This window comes from Antennarius striatus, chromosome 6, assembly GCF_040054535.1.
Source record: "Antennarius striatus isolate MH-2024 chromosome 6, ASM4005453v1, whole genome shotgun sequence".
Taxonomy (NCBI): domain Eukaryota; kingdom Metazoa; phylum Chordata; class Actinopteri; order Lophiiformes; family Antennariidae; genus Antennarius; species Antennarius striatus.
In genome coordinates this window covers 8,234,036-8,257,495 of record NC_090781.1, presented here as the reverse complement: position 1 = coordinate 8,257,495, position 23,460 = coordinate 8,234,036, and the positions used below count along the sequence as shown (strand labels likewise).

Below are 23,460 nucleotides of genomic sequence, written 5' to 3'. Positions count from 1 at the left end.
ACATTTAAAGTGCATTCAGTAAATATTAAAGTCTGTCGGTCTGGACTACTCTGTTAGCCTCGTGCTATCTGTGTCGGAGCGGAAAAAGCAGAAAGGTGAAAATATTATAGATTTCTTGTTGATTTCTGCTCTGCTGAAGAATAAAATAAGATGTCACCTGGCCACTGAACTGCCCCCCCCCCCCATCCCCCCAAATATAAAAACACTTGTGTCAACCATGATTATGCTATCGACTGATTCTTCAAGACAAAAATCAATCCCCTTGGATCAAAGAGTTGCCATCACACAAGAGAACAAGAGAGAGGAAGTTAGAGATTGGACTGATATTATCCAGTGTCGGTCATCTCCCTTCCCTTAGGTGGAACACACACACACACACACACACACACACACACACACACACACACACACACACACACACACACACACACATCATGAGACGTGGAATCAGACTCCGATGTGCAGCCGCCCACCTCACCCTGCTCCCAGGACCCCGTCTCTATAATTAAATGTCTGTTGAATTCTCACCGTCTCACTTTTGCTCTCTCTCTCTCTCCGACCTTACTTGAGCTCCATGTCTCCACCTCCACCCTGTCATCTTCTATAAATTCTCTCTCCCACCAGGGTTGTCAAAATTATTTACTTAAAAGTGGAGGTGGTTCAATCTATTTTATGCAGTGTGTGGTATTTAATGTCTCATTTTTGGCATGGCAGAGCTCAAACTGGGTGAAAAGCTGCTTTATGCTGCATTTTATTATCTCACTTCAGTCAGAGTCAAAGTAAGCTTAGCTGATATTAAAACATGGGTTTAAAAAAAACTGCAGAACACCAAACTGTCAGAAATAATTCTAGAATCATCACAAGTGTGACCAAAAAAATAAATCCAACAGACTGATCTGGTCTTCCAAACATTTCATCTGCCTCTTTTTTCCATTTCTCTCTTCTCAGTTACAAACTTTCAATATCTTCCACCGCTGTTTTGTGTCACACTGAAAATGATGTCATGAAAGCTTCACACAGCATCGCCATGACGATAGATGCAGTGTAAAATGAGGGGATGCGATCTGCATGTGAAGTGAGGTTCTATAAGAGGCTAAAGCCAAACCACACAGTGGAAACAAAGCTTAAACAAAGAGTTGTGAACCTAAAGGTCAAGCCCCTCCCAAGGGGCAAACGGTACCTCTGAGGGGTCATGAGGTGTTGAATGCAGGTGTAACATTATCCACACAACAAACAAAAAAGTTTTTTTTTTTGCTTTTCCCTTCAAATAAAGAATTGGCACCACAGTCCATATGAATGTGGAATGTCCAGCTTGAAAATGGAAGTTTTAATCTTCTCTTTTCAATCTACTGGATTCTGTAACTCAATTGGGACAAATCTCAAATCTATTACTGTACATTGATTTTATTTCGGCACAAAACCTGATCCTGTTCTTTACGCCCAACCACACCACAGCCACAGTGGTGCTTTGTTAATAGCTGCTGTCGATACGATGCATCTGCTACGATCTGGAGTATGGAGCAGAAATATAAAATAAATGTTATAAATACTTAAGTCCTTAAAATAATTTTTTTTATAGACATAAGACCTAGAGTCCCATTTTTTTTTCAAACTTGTTCCCTTGATAGTCAGATCTCTGCAGGGTTGATTGAAACCAAACCACAGAACAACAGAGGCCTCTTGACATCATCCTCTATGTCACACTGCACCATCCACATCCCGTCACCCCTCCCCTCACGGGCTACATGCTGTTTATGATGCTTACACACACACACACACACACACACACACACACACACACACACACACACACACACACACACACACACACACACACACACACACACACACACACACACACACACACACACACACACACACACACACACTCCCTGTGTACGCCCTGAACCGCTAACTGCTCTAAACCCTCACACCCCTCATTCCCCCTCTGCAGAGCCGACATCAACTTTACCCTCTCGCTCATTAATCTCAAGTCTTTCTACCACCTTCCACCCCTCCCTCACATCAGCCATCGCAACCCAGACCATCCTCACCCCCCCGCCCCCCCTCCTAACCTGCCCTCCTAGTCCTCTCCAACTTCCGCAGGAAATTACCTTGTCTAGCCACTGGACCCTTCACATCCATGTCTGCACTTTTAGATAGAGGGACTATGAAGGAGAAAACACAACAAGTCTGGGAGTAAAGTGGTGTTTGTTGACACCGTGTGTGTGTGTGTGTGTGTAATGTTGGTGCGCATGCGTTAACAAATTGAAATAGAAAATGTGGAGAAGCGTCCATGAACGCAAAGAGTCTGTAAGCAGTGATGGGGTTAGTTTTCACTGGTCCTGATTCAGTCAGTGAAATCTGAACCCTCATTACCATACAGTACGTCTGCAGTGAAAGAGATATCGCCTATCAAAGAAGTCAACACATCTACACCACCTTTAAAATGGGGCAGGAGGAAGAAAATAGAGGTGGACATAAATACGTAGAAATTGTCTCTCTCCCTTCCTTATTATGCACAAACTAATGGATGCATTTGCATTGAAGTGAGTAAATTGAGGTAAATATCTGGTCCAGATCAAGATCAGGGAATCTCAGAAAAAAAATCCTGTTTGTTGTTCGAGTCTAGGTGTAAACTGTAAATATTTCATTGCTTTATTTAAAAAAAAAAAATCTGACACACAGAAGCTGCAACATGAAGGCGAACGTCACAAAATAGCAGAAGTGAGCAGTCAGTTATTTGACGGCACCAATGAGCGACGTTATTGAAGTCTCCTGATCTATTTGTAAAACAAACTTGAAATATTACAATATCATCATGACAATTTATCTCAAACTGAGAACCCAGTCAGAATGTTTGACAGCGAGATGTTTGTGTCGAATCTCCTGAACCTGAAGCATCACAGGAAAAACAGAGGAGATGAGACTCATGACAGCCATTCCTGCCCAACTGCCCCCTCTCTGTAGCCCACGGGGATGTGATGTGGCTGAATGTAATTGGAGGGCAGTGACACGGAGAAGAAAAGGTTTACAGTAAGTGATTCAAACGAGGCGGCGGGTTAGACGGCGTGTGTGGGAGAGAGCTGACGGATGAGAGATGCTGATGTTAGAGTGTGAGAAGATGTGACAATAAGATTAATAAATCAATGGGAAAAAAGTCGACAAATATCTGTGATTACGCCTTTGTATCCATTCAAAAGACTGTGTGCTCATGATGTCCATTCAACGACACATAATGATGCCTGGAGACTGTCATTTCACCACGATCACGTCTTTTCTCCCGCTATAGAGAGACTCCCACCCTCAATCCAATTTGCACACAAATGAAATCATTAAAACACGCTTCCCTTGAGACGTTTACCCCCGAGTTATTAACTTATCTCTAAAAAACACAGGCTCCAGATCCTGATGGAATTAACCTTCTCTGTCTGTGTTGTGTGTGTGTTTTTAGGGTGTGTCTATTGAAAGAAAATCTTATGAGGGGAAAAGTGTTTGTGTGTCTTTATACAAGCCTGCAGGTCTACTTGTACAAACCCCATACACAGCAGTGTCAGCCTATATGCAGGTATGTAACGCTGTGGAGGAGAGTCAATTAGAGCACAAAAGACACGAGAGCAGAAACAATTGTCAGAGGGAAAAACAGTGAAAGAGAGACCCTAGAGAAAACTCTATGCTCCTCTCCTTTTGTCACCCATCACTGACTCCCCCCCCCCTCCCCGGTTCAGCTCCCACACAGCAGGAATGCACAGGTACAAAGATGTGTGTGTCGCCTATATGATGGGATATAGAGTATCACAGGATCTGGTTCACTGGTGGAAGTAACTCAAATATATTCAACCACAGATTGCATTAAAGTGACCAAATATTTTATTTTACTTCCATAGCATTTCTACGGGATACTGCTTCATACTTCTTAATGAAATTGTGTCTGTGTGTGTGTGTGTGTGTGTGTGTGTATGTGTGTGTGTGTGTGTGTGTGTGTGTGTGTACGTGCGTGCGTGTGTAAAACTTGGTTCTGACCAATGGGACACTTAAAAAGTCATGGTGCTTTGTAAAGAAACAGTGTATGTAAAGATAAATTAAGCTAAGAGGCTGATGATCGTGTAAAGAGTAAAGCTTTCCCCCATAAAATTTCACAGAGGCAAAAAACAAATTTTAAAATCAATTTAAAAGATTAAATCCTGTCTTTAATAAAGAACTTCTTACCTAATTGCAGTGAGAACCTCTAAACATCTAATTTAAAATTTATCAGCGACATATTTCTGATGTTTTGTGTGGTTATTATAGTATATATACATATATTTTGTTGATAATCATGTTAAATGTGGATTTTACTGTAGGACTTTAAAGCTCAGTTTATCTTCTTTTCGCTCTGTTTTAGCCTCTAACAGTTAAAGTGGGAAATATGTGAGCTTTTAACTGCTAAAATGCTCCACCGCGTTCTCCAGACAGTCGCTGGTTGTGTCTGTTTCGGTCGATGATATCAAGTAGGTTTTTAGGGCTGTATCACTAAACTAAGAACTAATTAGAACAATGATAGTGAACCAAAATACTAAAGCTTTAATGGAGTAATATATGTCACATTGGAAAAAAAAACTCATTCAAGCAGCTTTATGAGAATGTTTTAAGACGTCTTTCGACATACTCTCAGACTTATGTGAGACTTTCCCATGATCACTCAGCACTACAGCCTCTGGCAACCTGACCTAAGTGACTTTTAACACTTGACACGAGGATTGTAAGAGGTGGGAACTTTACACCATCCGTGTCAGGATGGCACATAATACATTTGGTGGGGTTCTCATAGGGACACCTACAGATGTTGCCCTTTCACACTGCATGAAGCAGAAATGTTTCAGGTCATCACTTGTAGCCAATATGGAGCAAAAGGCGTCCATCTATTGCATCCATTCAGATCCTCTGGCAAACTTCCCCAAGAAACAATTGTCACACCACACACCTTCTTCAACTAGTCTGTTTTTGCCCCATCTTTCTGTAAATAAAAGCTTAGTAAATTATACAAATGGAGAGAATAAATGTCTTTCAACGATCAGCTGATTCAAGCAGTTTTCAGATTCGTATTGAGCAATCAAAGATTGCTACCGTCACCCGGTAGCACTGACTGCAGCTCAATCTTTGCAGACTGAAACCAACTTCATCTGCCCTCACCCCATAAAACCAAAAGCATGGAGTTAAGAGTTGCAGAAGCCAATTTACTATTTCCTGTTTTCCATTATATTCACAGCTCAATTAAACAGTGGTAGCACGGAAATCACTTCTTGTAACAATACAGACTACTAACTATTTATTTTCACCTCCCATGCACACCTGCGCACCACTGCTCTGCAGCTCTGCATATAGAGCCTCATACAGTCATTTGTCACTGGCATTAGTCTATTCTGGGGTGTTTAAATATATATTTGATCACAATACAGTAACGGAGGGGTTTGAGACATGACGTCTTTAAAAAGGTGTAAGAGGAGTAAGGGCACATCATCATGGTGACATAACAGTGGGTTCTAGGCCCTGTGATACATAAACTGGAAACAAATTTCTTAAAATTCAGTGAGAGTAGCATCGATAAAGATGCCTGATTTAATTTTCGTATGAATACACAGTTTTATTTTCACCTATTTTAAAGAGATTAGTCAAAGCTCCATTGCAATGTAGCCGCAAGAGGACACAAGCCACTGTCTTATTGTGCCGGTCCCAAGCCCGGATAAATACAGAGGGTTGCGTCAGGAAGAGCGTCCGGCGTAAAACTTTTGCCAAATCAAACATGAGAATCAAACCTATGACTTCCATACCAGATCGGTCGAGGCCCGGGTTAACAATGACCGCCATCGGCGCTGTTGACCTACAGGGCGCCGGTGGAAATTGGACTGCTGTTGGTCGAAGAAGGAGAGGAGGAAAGTGTGTTCGAAGGAAAACAGAGAAGAGGACCGCCAAGAGTATAGGACTGAGAGTAGGGACGTTAAATGTTGGAACTATGACAGGAAAAGGTAGACAGTTGGTTGACATGATGCATGATGCATACTGTGTGTCCAGGAGACCAGGTGGAAAGGTAGCAAGGCTAGAAGTTTAGGAGCAGGGTTCAAGTTGTTCTATCATGGTGTAGCTAGGAAGAGAAATGGAGTAGGAGTTATCTTGAAGGAGGAGTTTGTTAGGAATGTCCTGGAGGTAAAAAGAGTATCGGATAGAGTGAGTCTGAAGCTAGAAATAGAAGGCGTGATGTTCAATGTTGTTAGTGGGTATGCTCCACAGGTAGGATGTGAGCTGGAGGAGAAGGAGAAATTCTGGTTGGACTTTGAAGTGATGCAGAGCATACCTAGAAGTGAGAGAGTTGTCATTGGTGCAGACTTCAATGGACATGTTGGTGCAGGAAACAGAGGTGATGAGGAGGTGATGGGCAGGTTTGGTATCCAGGAGAGGAACGCAGAAGGACAGATGGTAGTTGACTTTGCAAAAAGGATGAAAATGGCTATAATGAATACTTTCTTCCAAAAGAGGCAGGAACATAGGGTGACCTATAAGAGTGGTGGTAGGAGCACACAGGTAGATTACATCTTGTGCAGACGGTGTAATCTGAAGGAGATCAGTGACTGTAAAGTAGCGGTAGGCAATAGTGCAGCCAAACAGCATAGGATCGTGGTGTGCAGGATGACTCGGGTGGTGAGGAAGATGAAGAGGACAAAGACAGAGCGGAGGACAAAATGGTGGAAGCTGAAAAGGGAAGAGTGTTGCATGACTTTTAGGAAGGAGTTAAGACAGGCTCTGGGTGGTCAGGAGGTGCTTCCAGATGACTGGACAACTACAGCTAATGTGATCAGGGAGACAGGTAGGAGAGTACTTGGTGTGTCATCTGGAAGGAAAGTAGATAAGGAGACTTGGTGGTGGAATGAGGAGGTACAGGAGTGTATACAGAGAAAGAGGTTAGCTAAGAAGAAGTGGGACACTTAGAGGACTGAGGAGAGTAGACAGGAGTACAGGGAGATGCAGCGTAAGGTGAAGGTAGAGGTAGCAAAGGCCAAACAAGGGGCTTATGACGACTTGTATGCTAGGTTCGACAGTAAGGAGGGAGAGACTGATCGATACAGGCTGGCAAGACAGAGAGACAGAGATGGGAAGGACATGCAGCAGGTTAGGGTGATTAAGGATAGGGATGGAAGTCTATTGACAGGTGCCAGTAGTGTGATGGGAAGATGGAAAGAGTACTTTGAAGAGTTGATGAACGGGGAAAATGAGAGAGAACAAAGACTAGAAGAGGTGACTATTGTGGACCAGGAAGTGGCAAAGATTAGTCAGGATGAAATGAAGAGGGCACTGAAGAGGATGAAGAGTGGAAAGGCAGTCGGTCCTGATGGTATACCTGTAAAGGTTTGGAAGTGCCTAGGAGAGGTGGCAGTAGAGTTTCTGACTGGGTTGTTCAACAGGATCTTAGATAGTGAGAAGATGCCTGAGGAATGGAGGAGAAGCATGCTGGTGCCCATTTTTAGGAACAAGGGAGATGTGCAGACTTGTGGCAACTACAGACGAATAAAGCTGATGAGCCATACAAAGTTATGTGAAAGAGTAGTGGAAGCTAGACTAAGGGCAGAAGTGAGAATTTGTGAGCAGCAGTATGGTTTCATGACAAAAAAAAATTTGCTTTGAGGATGTTGATAGAGAAGTACAGAGAAGGCCAAACGGAGCTGCATTGTGTTTTTGTAGATCTGGAGAAAGCTTATGACAGGGTGCCAGGAGAGGAACTGTGGTATTGTGTGAGGAAGTCTGGAGTGGCAGAGAAGTATGTTAGAGTGATGCAGGACATGTATGAGGACTGTAAGACAGTGGTGAGATGTGCTGTAGGTGTGACAGAGGAGTTCAAGGTGGAGGTGGGACTGCATCAGGGATCAGCTCTGAGCCCCTTCTTGTTCGCTATGGTGATGGACAGGCTGACAGATGAGGTTAGACAGGAATCTCCATGGACTATGATGTTTGCAGATGACATTGTGATCTGCAGTGAGAGTAGGGAACAGGTGGAGGAGAAGATAGAGAGGTGGAGGTTTGTCCTGGAAAGGAGAGGAATGAAGGTTAGCTGCAGTAAGACAGAGTACATGTGTGTGAATGAGAGGGACCCAAGTGGAAGTGTGAGGTTACAGGGAGAAGAGATCAAGAAGAAGGAGGATTTTAAGTACTTAGGGTCAACAGTCCAGAGCAATGGAGAGTCTGGAAAAGAGGTGAAGAAGCGTGTCCAGGCAGGATGGAACGGGTGGAGGAAAGTGTCAGGTGTGATGTGTGATAGAAGAGTTTCAGCTAAAATGAAAGGAAAGATCTACAAACTGTGGTGAGACCACAGTTTGGTCTAGAGACAGTGTCACTGAGGAAAAGATAACGAACAGAGCTGGAGGTAGCAGAGATGAAGATGCTGAGAATAGGATCAGGAATGAGTACATCAGAGGGACAGCACATGTTAGAGGTTTTGGAGATAAAGTCAGAGAGGCCAGACTGAGATGATTCGGACATGTCCAGAGGAGAGATAGTGAATATATTGGTAGAAGGATGCTGAGTTTTGAACTGCCAGGCAGGAGGCCTAGAGGAAGACCAAAGAGGAGGTTTATGGATGTAGTGAAAGAGGACATGAAGGTAGTTGGTGTGAGAGAAGAGGATGCAGAAGACAGGGTTAGATGGAGGCAACTGATTCGCTGTGGCGACCCCTGAAGGGAAAAGCCAAAAGGAAAAGAAGAAGTCAAAGTACCATTGCAATCAGTGTCTTAACGTCTGTCCATAGTGTGCTATTAGCTGTTCATTCATTGTTGTTAACTAATGTGGAACAGATCCATCTGAATAACATTTTGGATTATGCTGTTATGATGCTCCTTTACTTTGGAGCTACTGGGTTTTTAAACTGTGGACAGTGGTGGAGGTCCTCTCACAGCAAACTTCTGGAAGTGACTTAACTTGACTGAAATTGTTTGTGTTCTCACAATCAGACAACAGCTTATGTTCTAAGATTCTCTTTAGTGGTGTCAAATGTCAGTGTTACTTCAATGCTATTTAAGCATGACTCAACACTGCTCTGGCGCTGTTTCATTGTTTGCAGCAGGTGTGATGTTACCAGTAATGTTGAACTGGGCTTTGTTACTTCACTTCTCAAACTATGTTGTTCTGCCATGAGGGACTTTTTGTATCTCTGCTTGGATAAACCTGCAACCTTTGAGGTCACTAAGGCTCTGCACAATTTAGGGCTGTCATGGTCAACATGCCTCTGTAACACTGCACATATTCCAGAGGCACTGGCCCTGGAATGGTAAACTGGTTCCATGTTCATGGAGGTGGGCCAGAAGGGGTATTGCACAAACAAGGTGTATCCCAGGGCTCTGGAGAGGTGTGGTATTTGTCCTAGCAATGGATCACTGGACTGGAAGTGGACCCATGCAAGGGTGCTGGAAGGTGCATGGGAATATGCCCAACCAAACCAGGTTTGTTTTTTTGGATTTGGAGATGGCTCATGACCTTGTCACTCGAGGTATCTTGGAGGAGGTCCCAACCGTTACTGCGAGCCATCAACTGCGAGTGGTGTAACACTGCCACCACTAATGTCCCATGGCCTGGATAAGCAGAGAAAGCTAATCTCACAAGCTACCATTAGCATAACTAAAGTAAAATATTTGTCCCAAATGTCTGTAGTTTGGTCCATATTGCTAAATTAACATTATACAGTATACAGATTTTTGTGCAAAAAATCACATATCTTATCAATGTTTACGTAACTTATGCATAATTAATTACGCACAGGCAAAGTATGCATGTCTATTGGTTCATAAAAAAATATGTTGCTTTCATTATTTAGAGGATGATTTTACAAGGGTTGAAGGGATTAAAATGGCTTATTTTAAATGTTACTTTATATTAAATTATAAATACAGTATTGTCTTTTTCCAATACTGGGGGGTGAATATGTTTGAATTATTCGGGTCACCAGCTGCCCTAAACATCAGCTGATGCTAAAATGAGATTCATATATTTTAAGACAGATCAGCTGTCATACCTGACTTTAACCAGACCATCACAACAGAATTAAAGCATCATTATAACATTAAAAACGATGTTATCAACACAACGCATGACAACTACACTCACATTCAAGTGTGAATAAACAGACCCACTCATAACTGCACACTGTTTCCTGAATATATTAATGTGGGAAAAAGCAAGTGGATGGGTGAACGAGGGCAAGGGACTGACAGAGCTCACCTTTCCTCATGACTAGGCTCACCTGTTCATCCCCTCACCTGGGGCAGGGGAATCACTCTCCCTTCCCACACCCACCACCCCCTCCTCCAAGAGATGGGTTGATAAAGCTAATCTTTCAGCCCAAAATGCAGCGACGTTACGTTCACTCTCTTTCTCCCTTTCTCTCCCTGCAGCCCAGCCCTGAAACTGATCCGTGCTGTCTTTCTGACAAAGAACTTTCTCACAGTTGTACCTGCCAATCTCACACCTCCTCAATGTGAAGACAGAAAAAAACCTGGAGGAAGTGCGACACACACACACACACACGCAATATGTATACAGGACACACAGAACGGTGCACAAAAGCAAACTGTACACGGATAAGGGAAGATAATTGGCTGTGGGATAAAGAGTCTCACAGGTAAATGGGCTGATACTGATCAAGGAGTGTGTGTGTGTGTGTGTGTGTGTGTGTGTGTATGTGTGTGTGTGTGTGTGTGTGTGTGTGTGTGTGTGTGTGTGTGTGTGTGTGTGTGTGTGTGTGTGTGTGTATGTGTGAGGCTTCAGCTGGATCTATGCCATATTAGTTAATGATAATAAACCAATGGCTAATAGCACACTATGGACAGACTTTAGAACCTTTATTGTCATCACTGAGATCCTAAAGAAAGTGTAAATGTGTAAAATAATCTTTAAATGTGTACAGTACTGACATTTGTGAAGATGTACAGGAATCTGTAAATATATATATTCAAATCTATATATGAATAAACTAAATATTTATTCTTTGGAAGGCTAAGAGTGAGTGGTTTTATGTTTTGGATTATAATTATCATATCCTGACAGATTAAACTATCATGGCACCCATGGTGGTTATTATCTGTTGACAACCTTTTCAGCTCTAATGCATGTTTAAGTGTGTAAATCTGTTTTTAGCTTCTCTCTGTATAAACGGGGGAAATTATGTAAAGGAAAAGCACAGATAGATGTGGAGGAGGTAAGAGGGGACAAATCAATATCTCTTCTTGGTGAAATGCCTACTGTTGTGCAAACAGTAGATGAATCGCCGCGATCTTTACGGAGGACACAACATGGAACAGCCAGGACAACCATAATGGATCAGGATAGAGATTATTGGGTAGACCCCGAAAGACCAAAACTTTTTCACTTGCACGCAGAAAAATTAGGATGGATGGAGGAAAGACGAGGGCAGAAATGTGACGGAAAAGCAAAACACATGACTGCAGCTATTCTAAAAATGGACTGTGACATATTTGGCATTGTTGCTTTGATATCTATAAAACCACAATCAAAGCAGATGCCATTCAGCTAATCAATAAACCCTTTAAACGTCTACTCACACATAATAAGTACAGTAGTTTCATTAATAACACAGGATGTGGAAAGTAACTCATCGTTAAAGCTGTCGATAAATGAACATTAATGAAAAGAATAAAATGAACTTCTAAACCAAAGCATTATGATTTAATGTGCAGCATCTCATCTACGGTACGAAGGATTTCCACAGTGTGTGATGTTTTTAAATAATTAAAATCTCCCCATTCTTGTGACTAACTTTAGCTGCCCCCATTGTTTTAATGCTCATATCTCTTTCATGAGGCAATGCTAATATACTCTTGCTAAAAAATATATTCGCTTCTTTTTAGCATCTAAAATAAGGGTAAATACCAAATCAATCACTACGAAATAATAAAAATATCAAAATGGGATTTTTTATCACTCATAAATGATGGGTATTAACCAATTGGTTTAACTTTTCTACTTCCCAGATGTACAATAGTATTTAGATTTCTAAAAGCAGAGATGTTTTTTCTGTCACCTAGCCCTTCGGTTGTTTCACACATCCTCAAAAGACAGAAAAGGTGTAAAAGCATGCGAGTCCTGATCATTGTTATTCCACTCTAGCCTCAGTTTGAGAGTATTGTTATACTTGAAGCTTAGCCTGTTCCCTTGGTAACCATACTGATAACCAGTGCTGCCCCTGTACTTACTGGCCAGGCGTATTGGAAGGGAATGACAATGTGTCCATTAGTCCCATCCTCCCCTCTTCCTCCTCCTCCTCCTCCTCCTCCGTCGTGGCCTCGGTGGTGGAGTGAGTGGGAGTTCCCACCCAGGATGCCTGTGCTGCCTGACCCAAAGGTGCAGGTTCCACTCAGGATCACCCGGGCCTGGTACTCCTTGAGACAGGCTTGAAAGAAAGTGTCACATTGGTCCCTGGCTGAGCAGCGCTGCCCCCCACTGGCCTGGAGGTCGCAGCAGTCTCCTGTCAGCAGAAGCCCGTACGGGTTCTGGAAGTGACGGATCTGGAGTTCAAACATTCCGACAGCAAACACAACCTGAGTCCAGAGAGAGGAGGAAGAGAGGGAGAGAAAGAGTCAGCGGCATGAAGACATAATCTATCATTAAACAGGAGAATGTAAGAGAGCAAATCACAAGATGGACATTCTCACTGTTATGTGGGGAAGTGGAAATAAAAGCAGTTAAAACATTTTCAAAAGGAAAAGCTGGGTTAGATGTGATGATAATTTGTATGCTGTACAGTTTACAAGTTAAAGTCATGTTTATGTCAGTTTACCCAGACATTTTTTAACATTAGACAGGATGGAAGGCAGATTTTTTTATTTTTTGGACTATGCCAGGCCGGGCTGTGTTGACTACATACAGAGGAAAAAAATCATAATTCCAATCCAAATCATGGATAAACACACAACAGCTACGACCACATAATGCTGCTTATCCCTCAACATCCGGCTCTTTCTTCGCACCTCCTGTGTCTCACCACTACCACTCCCTTATTTCTCTCTTTTCCCAGGGGACAATGACACAGGGAACCTCACACTCTTCCTCCTCCTCCTCCTCCCTCCTTTCTCTCTCTGGGAACAAGCCGTAATGCTCCTGTCATTTCTCTTTCTGTACCCATCAAGTCGTCTCTGCATTGTTTCCATTTTCCTTTTCATCCGCCTCCCTTTCAGTTGTGTGTTTGCCCTCGCTGTATAAAGATGAGTGGAGGACACAGTCACACACACTCTCTCTCTGGAGTTAACAAGACCCCCTGAGAGTCTGCCAGCACCAGGGTCAGGTGTGTGTGTGTGTGTGTGTGTGTGTGTGTGTGTGTGTGTGTGTGTGTGTGTGTGTGTGTGTGTGTGTGTGTGTGTGTGTGTGTGTGTGTGTGTGTGTGTGTGTGTGTGTGTGTGTGTGTGTGTGTGTGTGTGTGTGTGTGTCACTGTGGCAGACTAAAACAATGGCTTTGGCATCTTCCAGCAACTGTAAACACAAAAATAAATCCACCATTATCTCAGTTAGACATGACGCCTCCGGCGATGAATGAATCTTAATAATTCAGCCATTTCCAACATTCTGGCTCAAAAACCCAACATAATGATCACTCATTATGTCAGACAATCCTAACCACACCAACACCACTCCTGTGGTGTCACACACTCGATGCTGGACGTAAATGACCGAGGCCAACCAGAGCTCTGGTGTGAGCTGCCCAACACTGAGTCTGAACCTCAGTCGTCCCATTGTGTCGGGATGCTTGTCCCTCTCCTGCCCCCCCCCCCCCCCCCCGCTCCTGAGCTGAGAGGGGGTGAAGTGGGAGGGGTCAGGGCAATGAAGGGGGAGGTGAGGCGAACTCATCTACATCAAAAGGCTTGTGGAGATAGAGTGGCGCTCATCACTCTACATCCTCCTTTCTTCCTCTCCTCCTCTCACTGCCTGAGCCCCATTCCCTGCATACCAGCATTTCAGCACTCAGTCCGACCAGAGACAGAGAGAGAGACAGAGAGAGAGACAGAGAGAGAGACAGAGAGAGAGACAGAGAGAGAGACAGAGAGAGAGACAGAAAGAGAGACAGAGAGAGAGACAGAGAGAGAGGGAGACAGAGAGAGAGACAGAGAGAGAGACAGAGAGAGACACAGAGAGAGAGACAGAGGGAGAGGGAGACAGAGAGAGACAGAGAGAGAGAGGGAGAGAGAGAGAGACAGCGAAAGAGAGACAGAGGAAGAGGGAGACAGAGACAGAGAGAGAGAGACAGAGAGAGAGAGAGAGAGAGAGAGACAAAGAGAGACAGAGGAAGAGAGAGAGAGACAGAGAGAGACAGAGAGAGAGAGGGAGAGAGACAGAGGGAGAGGGAGACAGAGTGAGAGACAACAAGAGAGGCAGGTAGAGACAGAGAGACAGACAGACAGGCAGAGACAGAGACAGACAGAGAGACACACAGGGGGCTCAGACAGTTCTGACTTTTCCAGGATGAGTCCAACCAAATTGAACAGTGACTCACAACATTCATAAAAAGTTGATAAAGACTTCAAACATTTGTGGGTCAGAACCTTTAAGTGTTCAGGTCAGGTGAGGCTGTCAGGCAGTACCGCTCAACCCACAGAGATAAAGGAAAAGTTCAAACCAACATAAACGTGTGGTCATTTCTCCATTTAAAGACTTCAAGTTCTTATGTTTAGATGATTCAGCAGGATTTCATGGGGGGAGAAAGAAAGAACATCACGACAGACGATTCATTAAACGGAAGCGACACAAAATGAGGTAGGTTTGATGTTTCACAGGTTCAAAATAATGACATTCCTCATTGTTTTGATGAGTTAATGTAATATCATAAGAGTTATTTCCATCCAGTGATGCGATATTTTTTTTCATATTTTTCATCAAGATCTTGCATTTATGATGATGGGGTCTGACCACTATGGAAATCCATCTCCAGCACTCATCGAGATTCTTCTTTCAAATAATTTCAACGGGTTTAAGGTCTGGACTCTGTGGTGGCCAATCCATGTATGAAAATGATGTCTCATGCTCCCTGAACCTCTCCCTCACAATTTTAGCCCAATGAATCCTGACATTGTCATCTTGGAATATGCCCGTGCCTTTGGAGAAGAAATAATCCATTGATGGAATAACCTGGTCATTCAGTACATTCAGGTAATCAGCTGATCTCATTCTTTGAACACACACTGTTGCTGAGCCTAGACCTGACCTATACGAGCATATTCAACGACAGGATTCATTGGCTCAGTGGTTTGAACTGCTTAGAAAACACAAATTCTTTATGAAACCTTTTGCTTACATTTCACAGATCAAATGTCATCATTTTCTTCTAGTTTACAGTGAATCTGAGTGATTTACTACAAATTAAAGAGGGTTTGCATGAATTAATCTCATCGACAAGAGAAACCAATGAACAACTGAACTAATATCACTAAGAGGATCAATTTATTATTTCAAATTTTAAAATTAACTTTAGAAGTAAATGTTTTAGGTCATTTTCTAATATAAACTCTAGTAACAAAGGACAAAGGAACCAACTCAACCCATGAAACTAAATCTAAACTCAGGTATATTTGATCTGTGTTTGAGTTTGCTGTATCTGATTTCAGGGAGTGTCCTGACAATCCATCAGTCAGTCATGTGACCTCCTGCTGTCACCTGACTTCCTGTTTCTATATCAAATACAAAAGTGTTATATATTAATCTATAACACTCATATTATAAATTAAAGTTTCATAATACCATCAACTTTTAGTCCATCTTAAAGTGTATCTCTAGTCTGGAACGTCACTTCTTTTTTTCTTTGTTCTGGGTCAAACCAAACAGTTTGGTTTTTTCAGACATAGAGATCTTCGACACACTGGACAAACACATAACTGGAATTCATTTTCTTGTTATTGTAAAACTGTGCTCTGTTATGGGTGTCTTTTTTGGGTTATGATAAAGTTAACAATCACATTTTAAATAAAGCCTTGAATGGATGGAATGTTTCACTCCAACAGCTCCAGGCTTCACACCACATCCAGCAGGGAGACCTCTGGGAACAATGAAACGGACAGCAGGCTTCAGGCAGGGCCCGCTGGAGAGTCAATAAGCCTCACTTTGTAATCATGGGTCAGGGTATGTCCTCATGTTTTCTGCATTAGTGGTGGTGGTGGTGGTGGTGGTGGGGTGTCTTGAGTTTTTCCCACTGCAGTGCAGAGAATGGAGGGAGTGGATCGTGTTGTTCCTCAGCTGTGATGGGGCTGCAGAGGTGCGCAGAGAGACGCGCAGAGCTGCTCGAACGCTCCACATTCACACGCCCCGGAGTTTATTCGGCTGTGGCCCGGGGCGGCACACCCCACCCCCACCATCACCACCCCCCACAGACACAGATGCTGAATGTGAGCTTAGTGTTTAGAAAAATACACGCGCGTGCACACACACGGACACGCGCACACACACCCTTCAGGGCTTGATTCTTGCCACTGCTGGATCCTGTCACACATCAGCATCCTGATTGGCTCAGAGGGACGGGGGGGGGGTCCTGCTAGTTCAATATTAAGGCCTGATATTTTATTGTTATAAAACCTGAAACTTTACATTCTGCCCGTAAATACATTGTCAAAATGATTTATACAAGTTATTGCGGCGACTTTTGAACTCTGGCACTGAAAGGAACTAAAAAGAAAAAGTGCATCAATTCCATAAACGCGCCATAAAGACAGAGGAGACAGAACTGACAGTGAATAAATAAAATGACTTTGAATTAAGATTTCTGCCTGATGAAAATGCTTCACTTTTTCTTCAGCATGTGAACGGCGACAGACTAAAAGGGATGATTAAGATCCCAAAATTGTCATTTAGACATTCAGCTGAAATCGCCAAAAAAAAGAAAAAGATAATTTGTAGGCTCAGCAGTTGTAAACCATTATTGATGGATTGGTGCGTTATCGGCCTCATAACTCTTTCTAACAGTTGCATAATTAAGTTTGACCCCCCCCTAATTGTTTAAATGATTAATATAACTCCACTGTGCCGTCTTCTACATGTTTTCTGTGATAATTGCTTCCCATGCGTCTAAATCGGGGCTCCAGCAGCTCTGCTGCGGGAGGCGCCGGGATGGAACAACAGGTGGGCGCAGCGCCACGCAGGAGCAGAATGAGGGCAGCACAAAGAAGAAAGGGACAGTGCGTGTGTGGGCTCCATTATTGGCTGATATCGCGCAGCTGTGCTGAGAAGTGTGGGGTAACACACAGGTAAAAGTCTTCTGCGGGGTTTTAAGGGCATGCCGCCCGAAATAGCACTTAATCGGTGGCTTACCTGCGGTTGAACAGTGAGTGCGACCAGAAAAATCACAGTCCCCTGCAGGTGAAGGTGTGCCTGTTGTCGGCCACTCCTCATGTCTGCCTTCCCGGTGATCTTTCTTGTCACTGTGTGCGTTCTCCTGGTCTCCATCCCTACATCCAGGGACTGGGAGCCGTTTGGTGCGCCTTAGCGGGTTGGAATCCCCTTCCTCGTCCGCCCAGCTCTCCTCCTCTCCCGGCCTTAAACCCTCAAACTCCGGCGGACCCACTTCATCACATCCAGATCGGAGAAAACATAGCGCTCAGATTGACACCCCCCCACCCACCCACCCACGCATGCACGGACGCACACCTGATCTCCCCACTCAGCGCTGTGTCCAGGGTGGATTTCCACTGGGAATTACACGCTCAAACAAACACACACACACACACACACCCCTTGCGCCGTATTCCTCCTAGCACCTGCGTTAAGAGGCTTTAAAGGTCCAATCTGCCGGCTTCACTTGACTTGAACTCTCAACCCAATTAGCTTCTTCAGTCTCTCTCAAAGTCAGACCAAGACATAAGAATTAAAACAATAACTACGTGCGTCCGATTTCGTCATGAGCGCGTTGGCGAAGCAGCCGCCGAAGTTGCGTCTCTCCGGGAATGATTTCACTTGGCGCTCTTCTCATCCTATGGGGGGGCTGTCTGGTGAACGCAACCCGGAGCCCGGTGGCAGCAGACAGTCAGCCAGAGAGACAATGAGGGAGAGGGAGAGAGAGGGAGAGCGTGGAGGGTGTGTCCTGGGGCAGGGACTATCCGTCTTTCAGCTCATCATGTCGGTTCCCGTTGCGCACCACTTCTCTCATCCCCGTTTCCTTCACTCAGACACCTGCCAGCCAAAACGCAAACACTTTTTTGTAAAGCACGTCATAATTATGATGAGATCATCATGAATGTGGAAGACACACACACACACACACACACACACACACACAACACACAAGTAGAGCTTATCCTGACAAAAAAAAAAAGCTGGTGGAAGGTCCGTGCGCAATGCTGATGAGCGCACATGTGGCGCAGGTACATCCAAAAACACCTGAACCCACAAACCCCCGTCTTGTGAAATGTGGTCACGTGTTCGCTTTCACGATAAGGCCTGTTTCAAGTGCTTTACAGCTGCTGGTCTATATACGGGTAAGTGTGTGTGGGTGTGTGTGTGTGTGTGTGTGTGCGCGCACATGCTGCTGCTTGTGCCGTCGGGCGCAAAGCGTTTTAATATAAAAGAGATCTGTGAGCCACTGGCATCTTTTTGAATAATGAACTCGGGCCGTGTGACATATTTTCCACGTTTAACTTCCAGTTCTCGTGAAATCCAAGACCTCCACACAATGCACCTTCTTCATTGAGGAGAAACATAATGAGATTCTGCCTCCTTCCTTCTCCTCCATGAAGGTCTGTTGCTCAAGAGCTTCCCTGACAACCGCTGGTGTTTCCGCAGCCCGGGCACTTTGCGCTGACCCCAGAACGGAACAGAGAGCTCTTGAGGAGCAGGGACTCGATTTGCATAGCAGAGCAGTGACCTCCAAACACGAGTGGAATTCTAACCAACCACCCAGAAACACACAAACATCAGTGAGTCGTCATGGAGGCCGCTTTGCGTGATCACCTGAAGACGTTCCGCCACGAATTTGCGCCCTTTTTTCCTCAGTGCTTTTTTTTTAAAGAGTTCTGAACTGAACTTTTGTTGGATTTATATTTGGCGCCACCTACTGGTCACACATAATAAAAAACGTATGAATGATAATTTATGCAAGACAGATACACAAATACACAAAAACAAAATAAAAATGTAATTAAAAGGACGAAATAGGGAAAGCATTTATTCACAACCAGTTCAAACTTATAAATGGTGATTACCTTCAGTGTTTGTTTGGTTTTTTTAATGTTGGTTAAACTCATACTTTACAATTAACATGAAGTTTCTCTGCAGATGAACCAACAAATACTTAGAATGATGGATCAGCTACCTGGACCTCCACAGTCCAACATCTTAAATGTGAATGGATGAATGGTTCCATGGAGTAAATAATAGTTATGTCAAATATAAGGACATTTGAGGATGGTTTGTTCACTCAGTTATGAAAGTGTCACCTTAATATTTCTGAGTTTGATTTATTAATATTGCTGGTGTAATCAGGTAAATATACTTTTTGGTGATAGTTTATTTCAATGGACTGCTGTTAATTCAGGATTAACACAAGAGACACGCTAACTTGTATTCATGGGGATTCAAGAACATAAAAAATATATGAGACATAAATAAGTTTATAAATAAATGGAAATTGTGAATCTTAATAAAATAAATTAATTCAATTGAAGTATAATTAAGGTATAATTGTTTTTCAGATATTATATTAAACATTGAAAATTCTCACATTATAGTTCTTTTTCTTGAATTCTTTTCTTTCTGAAACAAACGTCAGAATTCCATGGATCCATGCGCAGCGACTCACTGGCTGCGCTTGGATCCATAGAACTTAGAACCCTCAGTAATACCTAAAGTTCAAATGTGCCTGAAAACATGAAGCTAAGAGACAAATTATGAGAAGAACACATTTAGGGTCCTTACATGGCATTTCTGAAAGTTGAGCAGCGTCCATCAGTTTGGAGATAATGGGAAACAACTTAATTGTGTCAAGATATTCTAAATTGCTGACCTTCCAGTTGAAATCCTATAAAACAATTTACTATAATCCGTATCATTAATTGTGGCAGACATCAAAACTGACCTTTTCCCCTGTGACTCAAAGCCAGTACTGTATGGAAAACGACCTGCCACAGCTTTCATGTACCGGTAAACACGATAATCTCCTTCATTTGTCAAACAAAACAGGCAACATGTTTGTCATGAGCTAAAAATTAAATAATCAAATTACTTATTTTGTGCCAAATATCTATTTTTGAACAAATGTGGGGCAGGCAGTGAGTCCTGCTGAAGAATTCTTTAGCTGCTTCATTGATGTTAGAGGCAAACTGGATTATTAGTTTCTAAGAGACCTAAATTTTCCATTCTAAGGAACACTGCAAAAAAAGTTAAGGGACACTTACACAGCAGAGCTGATCACTCTGTTACTTCACACTGAGAACAAAATATCATTAACAGTCATTGGAAACCAAACTTGCGCATGACCTGTTGTGATACTGATGAATAAACAGATCTCCGAGTGTTAACGTAACAAACTTATATTCCCTCAGTCATCCATATTCATGAAGACCCGTTTAAGAGAAATACAGGTCATCAGGACTGAGGAAAATGTAGCAGGACCTTAGGAACTAAAAGTCACTTTGGAAAGCTAACACAACACAGAATCATTTAACATAGATCAATCACAAGTTTTTATAGCACAACTTCCACCACATTATAAATATATGAAGAAATGATTCAGAGCATTAGGTTAAAAAAATTTTATTATAAAAAAAGAAAGAAAAAAAAAGCTCCAGGTACAATATCTGGTAGACCAGACTCTGGGTGCAATGCTTTATGACAAAAAGAAAACAGACAATGCATCAAGTTCCTGATTAAATTGATCAAAAACCCCAAAAAGAAAAACGTGACAACTGAAGATCCGAACTGGAAGATGCACAACTCCTCCGTAAATTTACCTGACTAGCAATTTATACCAAGAGTTGTGTCAGTGTGACTCTGAAGCAAAGCAACTTTATGCAAAGAATGTATACTTACATGTAATTCTGGAAGAAAGGGAAAAATACAGCTTTGCTTGGTTGGAAAATGTCAATTGCTAATTAAAACGGAGAAAACCCACCCCCCACTGATCAGGTCAGGACTGTACGTCGATTTAAGACCTGCGTGTACACAAACGAGAAAGCGGCTTGGTGCTACTTTTTAGCAAACGATATCTTCATAGCGTTTGATTGTGTGATCTTAAACCCTTGAAGAGCATCTCGTGCGGCGCCAGCCTGCACTTCATTGTCAAATTCCACAAACGCAATGTCGTGACGACCAGGAACCAGACGCACCTCCTTGAATCCAGGGAACCTGACCACACAAAACACACACTCAGGTTAAATGTTCCGCACAGAGATAAATGCAAAAACTCAAAAATGGTTACTGACTGGTTGAAGAGCATGGACAGCATGAGTTCGTTTGTCTCCTCTGGCAGGTTGGTGAGGAAGAGGATGTGATTGGGAGGATTTTCTGCGACCTGTGATGGCGAACAGCAGAAGTCAGAATCAAATCAAGTCAAAACTTGCTCTTTTATTAAACATGCGTTAGCAGAAATCTGGGTGCATGCAACCTGCTGTGGCATTTGTCCAGGCATCATTTGTCCAGGAGGCATGGCGCCCGGGGGCATCTGTCCAGGGGCCATCCCTGGAGGAGGCATCATTCCGGGTGGAGGCATATAAGGTGGCTGGCCTGGCATGTGCATCATACGAGGAGCCTGGCTCATGGGAGGCATTCCCTGGAGAGGAAAGTACAGCAGTCAGAAGAAGACAAGCATTTCCTCCAGTTGCACCTCCTGACACGATGAATGATCTCCACTCCAATGGTGGGAGTCTGGACTCTAACGTTCAGTCTGCAGGATTAAACTGTGGTGTGACTTTCAATTATACTGTAGGATTTTGACTTTTGGATCCGTCTGTGGTATTACTCTTTGTATAAACTTTAACTCATAGCACAAAGTACTTAGAAAATTCAAAAATTCAATCACAGGGTGTTATCAGAGGACTTCAAACTATACCTGTTTTAATTTTTTTCCAAAAATTTCAGTGTCATTTAGAAAATCAAATGATCAAAAATTGTCACTTGGGTGATAACTGATTAGAAAAGCTCATCAGCCTTATAATTTTAGTATTATGTCACTTGCAAAAAGAGATTTTGACCATAAGATAAAAACCAAATATCAAATTTAGGAACAGCAATTGATTGAAAATACACAGGTTCATACTCAAATTGCAGATATAGAATCTGATGAATTTTGCTACATAAACCTTTTCACAACAAACTTGTACTTCCAATGTAAATTCTTCTACATGATCACCAGTAAAAACACACATCACCCCACTTACAGGCATGGCAGCAGGTACCCCAGCAACCATGGCCGCAGCTCCTGGAACACCTTTCTTTACTCCACCTCCCTCGGGTCCCTTGATCTTCTTTTTCTCCTTTTTACGGTCACGTTCCACATATGTTCCCTTCATTTTAGCTATGATGTCTGAGTCCTGCTTGGCATATTGGATGCGCTACAAGAAGAAGAGAAGTTAAAACCAGGTGTAATTTAGATGCTAGTTTACACGTGTTTAAAATGCATACATTTTTTTTAAAATAAAAAAACGTTCATTCTCTGTTAGGCTTGTGGCATTCACGGTTTTTAACATACCATCGGTTTGTCGTAGAAAGGAAACCCCTGCATGGATCTCAAGGCATTGGAAGCGCTGTTAACTTCTTTAAAAATCACAAAGGCCTGACCCTTCATCTTTAAGTTTCGTGCGACCAAGATGTCCAAAATCTGACCGAACTGCGAGAAGATGGCGTACAGCGACTTTTTCAGCTCTGCAGACAGAAGAAGAAAAAAATCATTGTTTGGAGCATGTTTTAGAATGACCTCTGTGCGCTAACTCAGGGCTAAATAAAAGACGCGGATAAATTTACCATCTTTCTTGATTTTCTCATTCAGGTTGTTGATGTAGATGGTATGGTTAAGGCGCACCTCCGGAGTGGTCATCTTTTAACCTAAAAGAAAAATAACTTGAAGCACTAAATTTCAGTTCGCTAAAAGCAAAATTAAAACTAGCTGAGGTTAGCAAGCAAACACCCGGTTTGAACAACGTGGGAAGAAGGTTAGCCTACAAGCTAATCTTTAGCTACAGCTGACATTAAGCTTGATGTACTACAGTATACATCACACCGTCTGATAATACTTACCGGTAAAAAAAATTAAGTCGGTTTGCAAACAGTTTCGACAACAAAACAGAAGAAAGGGACTGCTCAGCTCGACGAGGAAAGAACAACGTAAGCTAGTTGCCTCGAAACGATGAATGAAAACACACCGGCCGCAGTTCACCCCGGTGTCTCGTCACAGATCCCGCGCGGAAATCTCGCGATATGTAAGACCATGAGGTCATTTCCGGTCTATCTCCGGTCTAACTC

At 42.9% G+C, this 23,460-nt stretch overlaps 2 protein-coding genes across 2 annotated transcripts in view; both read right to left on the bottom strand.

Annotated features, from left to right (window-relative positions):
- LOC137596543 (protein jagged-1b) overlaps positions 1–17,595 on the bottom strand; it is a 44,029-nt gene extending 26,434 nt beyond the window's left edge. The window contains exons 1-2 of the mRNA XM_068317183.1: positions 17,323–17,595; positions 12,231–12,575 (exon numbers count right to left, since the gene is read on the bottom strand). Coding sequence (XP_068173284.1) covers positions 12,231–12,575; positions 17,323–17,457 — 480 coding nt within the window. The 5' untranslated portion in view covers positions 17,458–17,595. The remainder of the gene's footprint in view (positions 1–12,230; positions 12,576–17,322) is intronic.
- Positions 17,596–20,791: 3,196 nt separating this feature from the next.
- Positions 20,792–23,380, bottom strand: snrpa (small nuclear ribonucleoprotein polypeptide A). Its single transcript, XM_068318166.1, has 7 exons — positions 23,236–23,380; positions 22,963–23,043; positions 22,691–22,863; positions 22,380–22,553; positions 21,608–21,772; positions 21,426–21,514; positions 20,792–21,348 (listed from the first exon to the last, which is right to left on the bottom strand). Exons 2-7 carry the CDS (start codon positions 23,033–23,035, stop codon positions 21,189–21,191), a joined length of 834 nt encoding a protein of 277 aa, XP_068174267.1. The 5' UTR covers positions 23,036–23,043; positions 23,236–23,380; the 3' UTR covers positions 20,792–21,188.
- Positions 23,381–23,460: the final 80 nt, after the last annotated feature.

What these genes read in the sequence shown, in the direction of transcription:
- snrpa (XM_068318166.1), bottom strand. Translation starts at nt 23,035, where the DNA reads ATGACCACTCCGGAGGTGCGCCTTAACCATACCATCTACATCAACAAC. An exon ending in CTGGACAAATGCCACAGCAG is followed by an intron (nt 21,515 to 21,607) that starts GTTGCATGCACC and finishes TCGCCATCACAG; the next exon opens with GTCGCAGAAAATCCTCCCAA. An exon ending in CTGTCCATGCTCTTCAACCA is followed by an intron (nt 21,349 to 21,425) that starts GTCAGTAACCAT and finishes TTGTGTGGTCAG; the next exon opens with GTTCCCTGGATTCAAGGAGG.